The 14,027-nt window shown below is 48.2% G+C and overlaps 1 protein-coding gene across 1 annotated transcript in view; it reads right to left on the bottom strand.

Annotated features, from left to right (window-relative positions):
* The window catches only part of LOC119966922, a 234,150-nt gene that overhangs the window by 8,449 nt on the left and 211,674 nt on the right, over positions 1–14,027 (bottom strand). The window contains 1 exon segment of the mRNA XM_038798880.1: positions 7,308–7,451. Coding sequence (XP_038654808.1) covers positions 7,308–7,451 — 144 coding nt within the window.

Raw genomic sequence — 14,027 nt, 5'->3', positions numbered from 1 at the left:
GAGATGCAGGCAGTGTTTCGGAAAACTCCGATGGGGGTGTACCCATTGCCACCCCACGAATAGTGCCTGTCGAGTCAATCAATCTTCGAGGACCAATCTCTCAGTGGCCTTTGTTGCTGATGGTGGTCCTGGGAAGGCCAAGGGAGAAAGTAAGGCAGGTGGGTTTGAAAAGAGTTTAACAGTGTTTAACAGTGAATGCACTACTTCATTCAGTATTGACAACCTGACTTATAGTCTAGTTGTAGGAAACCCTGCAGGTTGTGTAGAAGTTCATCAGACAATTAGGAAGGCTCATTAGTGTTACCTGAAGGACAGCAAGAGACAGGTGCAGAGCAGGTGCCAAAGGAGTATTGGCGAGGCTGTAGGAAAGCACAGGTGGCACACCCATAACTGCCCATGGTGGGGGCCTCAAACCTTTTGAACCACCAAAGCCACCTCCATCTCGACTACAACCACAGAGACTGGCTCAGTTTAAAACTGAGGAGCAATTCATGTTGGACATGTTGTAGGAATACACAACCCTGTTGTGGTCCACGGAACGCAGAGGAGAGTCTGGGAAGTCGACAGCCATGTTGGGGGCCAAATCGGTGCTGGTTGCACCGGACGTTTCTGAACTGCCGACTACTTGCGTTTACAGAGACATTTAAAGCTCAGAACCCAAGAGATTTTGTCAGAGTCATTACTGCAACTGTTTAATATAAAGACTTATTTCTTTCCTGTAGGCAATAATGGCCGGGATTCTCCAATCCTGCGGCCACGTTCTGACGCCGGCGTGAAAAGCGTTGTGAGCCACTCCAGCGTCAACGGTCCTCAAATGGCAGGTATTCACCACTTCCAATGGGGCTAGTACGGTGCCGGAGTGGTGTCCGGTGCAAGCTTTGCACAAATCGAGAAGACACAGCCGGAGTGAGGCACAACCAGAGTGGTAAGTTGGAACTTGGTAATTTCGTGCAGTGAGGTAACCAGGAAAGGGAGAGAGCCAGAGAGCATCTGAGACCCTGGGTGAGTTCTCCCAGTGAGCCAGAGACGACACAGCCAGAGTGAGGCGCAACCAGAGTGGGAAGTTGGAACTTGATAATTGGCTGCAGTGAGGTAATACGGTGCAGAGTGGGAGAAGGTGCTTTTTCTCTACTGTTTTGTTCTCTCTCTTTCTTCTGGCCGGTAACTTTGAATCTTCAGGGAGAGAACCAGGGAGCATCTGAGACCCTGGGTGAGTTCTCCCAGTGAGCCAGAGAAGACAAAGCCAGCGTGAGGCACAACCAAGAGTGAGTTTGAGAATTCGAAGCTGGGTGGGGAGGAGGTGCTTTTTAACTCTGGTAAGTGACTAGTAAGTAGTTTTTCTTTTCATTTTCGAATTTATTTATTTTTCTTCCTTTTTTTTAGAAATTGTAGTTGTATAAGTTTACCTAAGGTTTAAGACATGGCAGGAGATCCCAGACCCAGCTGTCGTGGTGCACATAGGCACCAACGATATAGGTAAAAAAACAGGATGAGATCCTACAAGCTGAATTCAGGGAGTTAGGAGTTAAACTAAAAAGTAGGACCTCAAAGGTAGTAATCTCAGGATTGCTACCAGTGCTAGTCAGAGTAGGAATGTCAGGATAGATAGGATGAATGCGTGGCTCGAGATATGGTGCAAGAGGGAGGGATTCAAATTCCTGGGGCATTGGAACCGGTTCTGGGGGAGGTGGGACCAGTACAAACCGGACGGTCTGCACCTGGGCAGGACTGGAACTGATGTCCTGGGGGGGGGGGGGGGGGGGGGGGGGTGTTTGCTAGAGTTGTTGGGGAGGGTTTAAACTAATGTGGCAGGGGGATGGGAACCGATGCAGAAAGTTGGAAGATAGTAAAACAGGGACAGAAGCAAAAGGAAGTAAGGGGGAAAGTGTAAGGCAAAGAAGCCAAAGTCAAAAATCAAAAAGGGCGACAGTACAAGGTACAGTGACTGAGGTGAGCTCAGTGAATAGGCCCAGTAATACTAAAAGGAATAAACTGGAGATGTTAAGATTCAAAACAGAGGTAAAAAACCCAACATAAGTATACTTTACCTGAATGTTCGTAGTATTCGGAATAAAGTAAATGAGTTGATGGCGCATATCATCGTAAATGACTATGGTTTAGTGGCCATTACTGAAACATGGTTAAAGGATGATCACGACTGGGAGTTAAATATCCGAGGGTATCAAACTACACGGAAGGACAGAGTGGATGGTAAGGGAGGTGGTGTAGCTCTGTTATTTAAGGATGACATCCGGACAATAGTAAGGGATGACATCGGTGCTATGGAGGATAAGATTGAATCCATTTGGGTGGAAATCAGGAATAGTAAGGCAAAAAAGTCACTAATAGGAGTAGTCTATTGGCCACCAAATAGTAACATTATGGTGGGGCAGGCAATAAACAAAGAAATAACTGATGCATGTAAAATGGTACAGCAGTTATCATGGGAGATTTTAATCTACAGGTCGATTGGTTTAACCAGGTCGGTCAAGGCAACCTTGAGGAGGAGTTTATAGAATGTATCTGCGATAGTTTCCTAGAACAGTATGTAATGGAACCTACGAGAGAACGAGCGGTCCTAGATCTTGTCCTGTGTAATGAGACAGGATTGATTCATGATCTCATAGTTAGGGATCCTCTCGGAAGAAGCGATCACAATATGGTGGAATTTAAAATACAAATGGAGGTTGAGAAGATAAAATCAAATACTACCTGGGCCAAAGGAGATTACAATGGGATGAGAGAAGAACTAGCTAAGGTAGACTGGGAGCAAAGACTTTATGGTCGAACAGTTGAGGAACCGTGGAGAACCTACCAAGCGATTTTTTACAGTGCTCAGCAAAGGTTTATACCAACAAAAAGGAAGGACGGTAGAAAGAGGGAAAATCGACCGTGGATATCTAAGGCAATAAGGGAGAGTATCAAATTGAAGGGAAAAGCATATAAAGTGGCAAAGATTAGTGGGAGACTAGAGGACTGGGAAATCTTTATGTGGCAACAGAAAGCTACTAAAAAAGCTATAAGGAGTAAGATAGATTATGAGAGTAAACTTGCTCAGAATATAAAAACAGACAGTAAAAGTTTCTACAAATATACAAAACAAAAAAGAGTGGCTACGGTAAATATTGGTCCTTTAGAGGATGAGAAGGGAGTTTTAATAATGGGAGATGAGGAAATGGCTGAGGAACTGAACAGGTTTTTTGGGTCGGTCTTCACAGTGGAAGACACAAATAACATGCCAGCGACTGATAGAAATGAGGCTATGACAGGTGAGGAGCTTGAGATGATTGTTATCACTAAGGAGGTAGTGATGGGCAAGCTAATGGGGCTAAAGGTGGAAAAGTCTCCTGGCTCTGATGGAATGCATCCCAGAGTACTAAAACAAATGGCTAGGGAAATTGCAAATGCACTAGTGATAATTTACCGAAATTCACTAGACTCTGGGGTGTCCCGGTGGATTGGAAATTAGCAAACGTGACACCACTGTTTAAAAAAGGAGGTAGGCAGAGAGCGGCCAGTGAGCTTAACTTCGGTAGTAGGGAAGATGCTGGAATCTAACATAAGGAAGAAATAGCGAGGCATCTGGATAGAAATTGTCCCATTGGGCAGACGCAGCATGGGTTCATAAAGGGCAGGTCATACCTAACTAATTTAGTGGAATTTTTTGAGGACATTACCAGTGCAGTAGATAACGGGGAGCCAATGGATGTGGTATATCTGGATTTCCAGAAAGCCTTTGACAAGGTGCCACACAAAAGGTTGCTGGATAAGATAAAGATGCATGGCATCAAGGGTAATGTAGTAGCATGGATAGAGGATTGGTTAATTAATAGAAAGCAAAGAGTGGGGATTCATGGATGTTTCTCTGGTTGGCAATCAGTAGCTAGTGGTGTCACTCAGGGATCCGTGTTGGGCCCACAATTGTTCACAATTTACATAGATGATTTGGAGTTGGGGACCAAGGGCAATGTGTCCAAGTTTGCAGATGACACTAAGATGAGTGGTAAAGCGAAAAGTGCAGAGGATACTGGAAGTCTGCAGGGGGATTTGGATAGGTTAAGTGAATGGGCTAGGGTCTGGCAGATGGAATAGAATGTTGACAAATGTGAGGTTATCCATTTTGGTAGGAATAACAGCAAACGGTATTATTATTTAAATGATAAAATATTAAAGCATGCTGCTGTGCAGAGAGACCTGGGTGTGCTAGTGCATGAGTCACAGAAGGTTGGTTTACAGGTGCAACAGATAATTAAGAAGGCAAATGGAATTTTGTCCTTCATTGCTAGAGGGATGGAGTTTAAGACTAGGGAGGTTATGCTGCAATTGTATAAGGTGTTAGTGCAGCCACACCTGGAGTATTGTGTTCAGTTTTGGTCTCCTTACTTGAGGAAGGACGTACTGGCGCTGGAGGATGTGCAGAGGAGATTCACTAGGTTAATCCCAGATCCGAAGGGGTTGGATTACGAGGAGGTTGAGTCGACTGGGACTGTACTCGTTGGAATTTAGAAGGATGAGGGGGGGAACTCATAGAAACATATAAAATTATGAAGAGAATAGATCGGATAGATGCGGGCAGGTTGTTTCCACTGGCGGGTGAAAGCAGAACTAGGGCGCATAGCCTCAAAATAAGGGGAAGTAGATTTAGGACTGAGTTTAGGAGGAACTTCTTCACCCAAAGGGTTGTGAATCTATGGAATTCCTTGCCCAGTGAAGCAGTGGAGGCTCCTTCATTAAATGTTTTTAAGGTAAAGATAGATAGTTTTTTGAAGAATAAAGGGATTAAGGGTTATGGTGTTCGGGCCAGAAAGTGGAGCTGAGTCCACAAAAGATCAGCCATGATCTAATTGAATGGTGGAGCAGGCTCGAGGGGCCAGATGGCCTACTCCTGCTCCTAGTTCTTATGTTCTCATGTCCACAGCTCCGGCGCCCGAAAGGCAACATGTGAGTCCATGCATGCATGCCACAGCCGGCGTGAGTCGGCACATGCGCGCCACGGCTGGCGTGAGTCCGCGCATGCGTGACACGGCTGGCAACAGTCTGGGTATGTGCGCCACGGCCGGCGCGTGTCTGCGAATGCGCGTGGGTTCCCGTCTCCGCACCGGCCCCCAGGCAACATGGCGGAGGACGGAGAATCCCGGCCAATGTGTTGCAAATACTTTATCCGGGGTTGAAAAGTTTAACCGTTACCAGTATGGCAGCAGGTGGGAACCAGGGCGTTAGTTTAGATGCTGTAATAACTGAAGGGGAAATAGAGAACAAGAAGAAATCAACATCACCCTGTCTGCTCAACACACTGGTTTGTAGTGTATTTGTTTCAATGCCAGAAGCACAGCAGGTAAGGCAGATGAACTTAGAGCGCTTATTACTTAGAATTATGATGTTTTGGCTATCAGAGAAATGTGGTTAAAGGGCAGGATTGGCAGCTGAACGCTGGAGGATATAGATGCTTCAGGAACGATAGAGGGGGATGTAAAAGCGGTGGGGGAGTATCATTACTGGTTAAGGAGAATATTCTAGCCATACTGCAGGAGGACACCTCGAAGGGCTCATACAATGAGGCAACCTGGTAGAGCTCAGGAGGAAGGGGGCAATTTGGGGGTTTATTACAGGACCCCCAACTGCCAGCGAGAGACAGAGGAGCAGATCGGTTGAGATTTTGGATAGGTGCAAAAGTAACAGGGTTTTTGTGGAAGGGTATTTTTATTTTAATTGACTGGGACTCACTTCGTGCTCGGGATTTGGATGGGGCAGGGTTTGTAAGGTGCATCCAGGAAGGCTTCTTGATGCAATATGTAGATAGGGAAGGGGCAGTACTGGATCTGGGGAATGAGACTGGGCAGATGGTTGAGGTTTCAGCAGGGGAATATTTTGGGAGTAGTGACCACAATTCCGTAAGTTTTAGGGTACTTTTGGACAAGGATGAGGTGGGATAAGGTGCTAAACTGGGGAAAGGCAAATTATGATGTTTGACAGGAATTGAAGAATTTGGATTGTATGCGGCTGTTGGATAATAAATCAATATCAGACATGTGGGAGTCTTTCTAGCAACAGTTGATTAGGATTCAGAAAAATCACGTTCCTGAGAGAATGAAGGATAAGTATAGGAAGTTTAGGGAGCCTTGGATAACAAGGAATATTGGAACCTTGTCAAAAAGAAAAAGGAGATTTTTGTATGGTCTAGAAGGGTGGGAACGGTCGAAACCCTTGAGGAGTATAAAGAAAGTAGGAAGGTACTTAAGCGGGAAATTAGGAGGGCTAGGAGGGGGTCATGAAAATTCCTTGGCAAGTAGGATTAAGGTGAATCCCAAAGTTGTTTATTCATATGAAAAAGGCAAGAGGGTGGCCAGGGAAAGGATTGGACCACTTAAGGACAGTGGGGGGAATCGATGTGTTGAGCCAGAGGAAATGGGCAAGGTACTAACTGAATACTTTGCATCAGTGCTCAAAGAAAAGTGATAGTGATCCAGTGATAGTGATCCAGTGATAGTGATCCAGTGATAGTGATCCAGTGATAGTGATCCAGTGATAGTGATCCAGTGATAGTGATCCAGTGATAGTGATCCAGTGATAGTAATCCAGTGATAGTGATCCAGTGATAGCGAAGGGACGACAATATATTTCCAAGTCAGGATTCCCTGTGGCTTCAAGGGGAGCTTGAAGGTGAGTCTTGCTCGGGAACTTACCTTTACAGGAACCCCAGGAGCAGCCGGGAATCGCGGGAGGGTGGAGACTAGCGACCGGTAAGTGTTTAAATTGAGCGCGGTGCGGATCCGGGCACAGTCTCGCTCAGGAACTTACCTTTACAGGAACCCCAGAAGCAGCGAGGAATCGCGGGGGCAGTGTCTGGAGGGTGAGGGACGACCTGATAGAAGTTTATAGAATTATTAGAGGTATAGATAGGGTGAACAGTTGGGGTATAGATAGGGTGAACAGTTGGAGGCTTTTTCCCAGGGTGGAAATGACAATTACAAGGGGAAAAGTTTCAGTGGAGATGTGTCAGAAAGGTTTTTACAAAGAGGGTGGTAGCGGCCTGGAATGCACTGCCAAGTGAGGTGGTTGAGGCAGATACGATAGCAACCTTTGAGACTTATCTGGATAGGCACATGAACAGATAGGGTATAGAAGCATACAGGTGGTTGGTCTAGATAGGAACCATGATCGGTGCAGACTTGGAGGGCCAAAGGGCCTGTTCCTGTGCTGTATTATTCTTTGTTCATCGCTCCCATGTGTCTGCTGTTCTTGTCCATCGAGACTAAAATAAAAGCATTGCAAAATGATTATGAAAATTAGCAGCTAATTACACTTACATTCAACTCTTCCAGCTTGTCAATGGAAGTTTTTGAATCCAACAACTTATTTGTTAGCTCCACAATCTCCCAATCAAGGGTCTTCCTCTCCAGCTCAGCTTTTTTAACCTTAAATGAAGATACAGAAGAGAATATGTAAGACATCTACATTGCTGCAGCCTTAGTTTCTTCAGATAAGAAAGACCAATGAAGAAAGAGGGAAAGGGTGAGACAGATGGATGAAGAAAGAGGGAGAGGGTGAGACAGACGGATGAAGAAAGAGGGAGAGGGTGAGACAGACGGATGAAGAAAGAGGGAGAGGGTGAGACAGACGGATGAAGAAAGAGGGAGAGGGTGAGACAAACGGATGAAGAAAGAGGGAGAGGGTGAGACAGACGGATGAAGAAGAGGGAGAGGGTGAGACAGACGGATGAAGAAAGAGGGAGAGGGTGAGACAGACGGATGAAGAAAGAGGGAGAGGGTGAGACAGACGGATGAAGAAAGAGGGAGAGGGTGAGACAGACGGATGAAGAAAGAGGGAGAGGGTGAGACAGACGGATGAAGAAAGAGGGAGAGGGTGAGACAGACGGATGAAGAAAGAGGGAGAGGGTGAGACAGACGGATGAAGAAAGAGGGAGAGGGTGAGACAGACGGATGAATAAAGAGGGAGAGGGTGAGACAGACAGATGAAGAAAGAGAGAGAGGGTGAGACAGACGGATGAAGAAAGAGGGAGAGGGTGAGACAGACGGATGAAGAAAGAGGGAGAGGGTGAGACAGACGGATGAAGAAAGAGGGAGAGGGTGAGACAGACGGATGAAGAAAGAGGGAGAGGGTGAGACAGACGGATGACGAAAGAGGGAGAGGGTGAGACAGACGGATGAAGAAAGAGGGAGAGAGTGAGACAGACGGATGAAGAAAGAGGGAGAGGGTGAGACAGACGGATGAAGAAAGAGGGAGAGGGTGAGACAGACGGATGAAGAAAGAGGGAGAGGGTGAGACAGACGGATGACGAAAGAGGGAAAGGGTGAGACAGACGGATGAAGAAAGAGGGAGAGAGTGAGACAGACGGATGAAGAAAGAGGGAGAGAGTGAGACAGACGGATGAAGAAAGAGGGAGAGGGTGAGACAGACGGATGAATAAAGAGAGAGAGGGTGAGACAGACGGATGAAGAAAGAGAGAGAGGGTGAGACAGACGGATGAAGAAAGAGGGAGAGGGTGGGACAGATGGATGAAGAAAGAGGGAGAGGGTGAGACAGACGGATGAAGAAAGAGGGAGAGAGTGAGATAGACGGATGAATAAAGAGGGAGAGGGTGAGATAGACGGATGAATAAAGATAGAGAGGGTGAGATAGATGGATGAATAAAGAGGGAGTGAGTGAGATAGACGGATGAATAAAGAGGGAGAGGGTGAGATAGACGGATGAATAAAGAGAGAGAGGGTGAGATAGATGGATGAATAAAGAGGGAGAGGGTGAGATAGACGGATGAATAAAGAGGGAGAGGGTGAGATAGACGGATGATTAAAGAGCGAGAGGGTGACACAGATGGATGAATAAAGAGAGAGAGGGTGAGATAGATGGATGAATAAAGAGGGAGAGGGTGAGATAGATGGATGAATAAAGAGGGAGAGGGTGAGATAGATGGATGAATAAAGAGGGTGAGGGTGAGATAGACGGATGAATAAAGAGGGAGAGGGTGAGATAGACGGATGAATAAAGATAGAGAGGGTGAGATAGACGGATGAATAAAGAGGGTGAGGGTGAGATAGATGGATGAATAAAGATAGAGGGTGAGATAGACGGATGAATAAAGAGGGTGAGGGTGAGATAGATGGATGAATAAAGATAGAGGGTGAGATAGATGGATGAATAAAGATAGAGGGTGAGATAGATGGATGAATAAAGATAGAGAGGGTGGGACAGAAAACTACAAACTGGCAATTACACAGGGACGAAAAAAAGAAAGGAAATAAGCATGCATTGACAAATGTCACCCAGCAAATTAAACTCTTAGTACACCAATCGCAGACTTCAGCCAAAACATGAACAGGGTGCTCATTTCACCGGGTATACCAGATTGACTGTACCATCTTAACCAGAATGCCAGTATGACTGTACCGCTTTAACCGGCGGACCAGTGTGACTGTACCGCTTTAACCGGCGGACCAGTGTGACTGTACCGCTTTAACTGGCAGACCAGTGTGACTGTACTGCTTTAACCGGCAGACCAGTGTGACTGTACCGCTTTAACCGGCGGACCAGTGTGACTGTACCGCTTTAACCGGCGGACCAGTGTGACTGTACCGCTTTAACCGGCGGACCAATGTGACTGTACTGCTTTAACCGGCAGACCAGTGTGACTGTACCGCTTTAACCGGCGGACCAGTGTGATTGTACCGCTTTAACCGGCGGACCAGTGTGACTGTACCGCTTTAACCGGCAGACCAGTGTGACTGTACCGCTTTACCGGCAGACCAGTGTGACTGTACTGCTTTACCGGCAGACCAGTGTGACTGTACCGCTTTAACCGGTGGACCAGTTTGACTGTACTGCTTTACCGGCAGACCAGTGTGACTGTACCGCTTTAACCGGCAGACCAGTGTGACTGTACTGCTTTACCGGCAGACCAGTGTGACTGTACTGCTTTACCGGCAGACCAGTGTGACTGTACTGCTTTAACCGGCAGACCAGTGTGACTGTACTGCTTTAACCAGCGGCCCAGTGTGACTGTACTGCTTTAACCAACGGAACTGTGTCATTGTACTACTTTAACCGGCGGACCAGTGAAACTGTACTGCTTTAACCGGCGGACCAGTGAAACTGTACTGCTTTAACCGGCGGACCAGTGAAACTGTACTGCTTTAACCGGCGGACCAGTGAAACTGTACTGCTTTAACCGGCAGACCAGTTTGACTGTACTGCTTTAACCAGCGGACCAGTGCGACTGTACGGTTTTAACCAGCGGACCAGTGTGCCTGCATCGCTCTCACGCAGACCAGTATGTCTGTCCCGCTTCAACCAGCATACTAATATGACTGTACTGTTTTAACCAGCGGACCAAAGTGACTGTACTGCTTTAACCGCCATGCCATTATGACTGTAATGCTTTAACCGGCAGACCAAAGTGACTGTACTGCTTTACCGGCAGACCAGTGTGATTGTACTGCTTTAACCGGCGGACCAGTGTGACTGTACCGCTTTAACCGCCATGCCATTATGACTGTACTGCTTTAACCGGCGGACCAGTGTGATTGTACTGTTTTCACCAGCGGACTAGCGTGACTGTACTGCTTTAACCGGCGGACCAGTGTGATTGTACTGCTTTAACCGGCGGACCAGTGTGACTGTACTGCTTTAAACGGCGGACCAGTGTGACTGTACTGCTTTAACCGGCGGACCAGTGTGACTGTACCGCTTTAACCGGCGGACCAGTGTGACTGTACTGCTTTAAACGGCAGACCAATGTGACTGTACTGCTTTAACCGGCGGACCAGTTTGACTGTACTGCTTTAACCGGCAGACCAGTGTGACTGTACCGCTTTAACCGGCAGACCAGTGTGACTGTACTGCTTTAACCGGCAGACCAGTGTGACTGTACTGCTTTAACCGGCGGACCAGTGTGACTGTACCGCTTTAACCGGCGGACCAGTGTGACTGTACTGCTTTAAACGGCAGACCAGTGTGACTGTACTGCTTTAACCGGCAGACCAATGTGACTGTACTGCTTTAACCGGCAGACCAGTGTGACTGTACTGCTTTAACCGGCAGACCAATGTGACTGTACTGCTTTTAACCGGCAGACCAGTGTGACTGTACTGCTTTAACCGGCGGACCAGTGTGACTGTACTGCTTTAACCGGCAGACCAATGTGACTGTACTGCTTTAACCGGCAGACCAGTGTGACTGTACTGCTTTAACCGGCGGACCAGTTTGACTGTACTGCTTTAACCGGCAGACCAATGTGACTGTACTGCTTTAACCGGCAGACCAATGTGATTGTACTGCTTTAACCGGCGGACCAGTGTGACTGTACCGCTTTAACCGGCGGACCAGTGTGACTGTGCTGCCTTAACCGGCGGACCAATGTGACTGTACTGCTTTAAACGGCGGACCAGTGTGACTGTACTGCTTTAACCGGCGGACCAGTGTGACTGTACTGCTTTAACCGGCAGACCAGTGTGACTATACTGCTTTAACCGGCAGACCAGTGTGACTGTACTGCTTTAAACGGCGGACCAGTGTGACTGTACCGCTTTAACCGGCAGACCAATGTGACTGTACCGCTTTAACCGGCGGGCCAGTGTGACTGTACTGCTTTAAACGGCGGACCAGTATGACTGTACCGCTTTAACCGGCAGACCAATGTGACTGTACCGCTTTAACCGGCGGGCCAGTGTGACTGTACTGCTTTAAACGGCGGACCAGTGTGACTGTACCGCTTTAACCGGCAGACCAGTGTGACTGTACCGCTTTACCGGCGGACCAGTGTGACTGTACCGCTTTAACCGGCGGACCAGTGTGACTGTACCGCTTTAACCGGCAGACCAATGTGACTGTACTGCTTTACCGGCGGACCAGTGTGACTGTACCGCTTTAACCGGCGGACCAGTGTGACTGTACTGCTTTAACCGGCAGACCAGTGTGACTGTACCGCTTTAACCGGCAGACCAGTGTGACTGTACTGCTTTAACCCGGCGGACCAGTGTTGACCTGTACCGCTTTAACCGGCAGACCAGTGTGACGTACCGCTTTAACCGGCAGACCAGGTGACTGTACTGCTTTAACCGGCACAGACCTTACCGGGACATTGGTACCGCTTTAACCGGCAGACCAGTGTGACTGTACTGCTTTAACCGGCAGACCAGTGTGACTGTACTGCTTTACCATGTGGGTGGTGGAAGGGGGAGTGAGGGGAATGAAGGGGGAGACCATAAGACATAGGAGCAAAATTAGGGCACTCGGCCCATCGAGTCTGCCCCGCCATTCAATCATGGCTGATATTTTCTCATCCCCATTGTCCTGACTTCTCCCCATAACCCCGACCCCCTTATTAATCAAGAACTTATCTAACTCTCTCTTAAAGACACTCAATGATTTGGCCTCCATATCCTTCTGCGGTAAAGAGTTCCACAGATTCACCACCCTCTGGCTGAAGAAATGACTCCTCATCTCTGTTTTAAAGGATCTTCCCTTTAGTCTGAGATGGTGTCGTCTGGTTCTAGTTTTTCCTACAAGTGGAAATATCCTCTCCACGTCCACTCTATCCAGGCTTAGCAGAATCCTGTAAGTTTCAATAAGATCCCCCCTCATCCTTCTAAACTCCAATGAGTACAGACCCAGAGTCCTCAACCGTTCCTCATATGACGAGCCCTTCATTCCAGGGGTCATTCTTGTGAATCTCCTCTGGGCCCTTCCCAAGACCAGCACATCCTTCCTTAGATATGGGGCCCAAAACTGCTCACAATACTCCAAATGGGGTCTGACCAGAGCCTTATACAGCCTCAGAAGTACATCCCTGGCCCTGTACTCTAGCCCTTTTGACATGAATGCTAACATTGCATTTGCCTTCCTAACAGCCGACTGAACCTGCACGTTAACCTTAAGAGAATCATGAACAAGGACTCCCAAGTCCCTTTGTGCTTCTGATTTCCTAAGCATTTCCCCATTTAGAAAATAGTCTATGTCTAAATTCCTCCTTCCAAAGTGCTTGTTACCTCTTCAAGGAACTCTAACAGATTTATCAAACACGACCTGCCTTTGACAAAGCCGTGCTGACTCAGTCCTATTTTACCATGCACTTACAAGTACTTCGCGATCTCATCTTTAATAATGGACTGTAAAATCTTACCAATGACTGAAGTCAGGCTAACTGGCCTATAATTTCCCGTCTTCTGCCTCCCTCCCTTCTTAAACAGTGGTGTTACATTAGCCACTTTCCAGTCCTCTGGACCGTTCCTGCCTCCAGTGATTCCTGAAAGATCATCACCAATGACTCCACAATCTCCTCAGCTATCTCTTTTAGGACCCTGGGATGTAGTCCATCTGGGAGTGAGGTGGTGGAAGGGGGAATGAGAGGAATGAAGGGGGAGTGAGGGGGTGGAAGGGGGAGTGGGGAGAGTGAGGGAAATGAGGGGGGGAGCGAGGGGAGCGAGGGGGTGGAATGGGGAGCGAGGGGGTGGAATGAAGGGGGGAGTGAGGGGAATGAAGGGGGGAGTGAGGGGAATGAAGGGGGGAGTGAGGGGAATGAAGGGGGGAGTGAGGGGAATGAAGGGGGGAGTGAGGGGAATGAAGGGGGGAGTGAGGGGAATGAAGGGGGAGTGAGGGGAATGAAGGGGGGAGTGAGGGGAATGAAGGGGGAGTGAGGGGAATGAAGGGGGGAGTGAGGGGAATGAAGGGGGGAGTGAGGGGAATGAAGGGGGGAGTGAGGGGAATGAAGGGGGGAGTGAGGGGAATGAAGGGGGGAGTGAGGGGAATGAAGGGGGGAGTGAGGGGAATGAAGGGGGGAGTGAGGGGAATGAAGGGGGGAGTGAGGGGAATGAAGGGGGGAGTGAGGGGAATGAAGGGGGGAGTGAGGGGAATGAAGGGGGGAGTGAGGGGAATGAAGGGGGGAGTGAGGGGAATGAAGGGGGGAGTGAGGGGAATGAAGGGGGAGTGAGGGGAATGAAGGGGGGAGTGAGGGGAATGAAGGGGGGAGTGAGGGGAATGAAGGGGGAGTGAGGGGGAATGAAGGGGGGAGTGAG

The sequence above is a fragment of the Scyliorhinus canicula genome, chromosome 6 (assembly GCF_902713615.1).
Source record: "Scyliorhinus canicula chromosome 6, sScyCan1.1, whole genome shotgun sequence".
Taxonomy (NCBI): domain Eukaryota; kingdom Metazoa; phylum Chordata; class Chondrichthyes; order Carcharhiniformes; family Scyliorhinidae; genus Scyliorhinus; species Scyliorhinus canicula.
The sequence above is the reverse complement of the archived record's forward strand: the minus strand, read 5'-3'. Positions and strand labels throughout refer to the sequence as shown.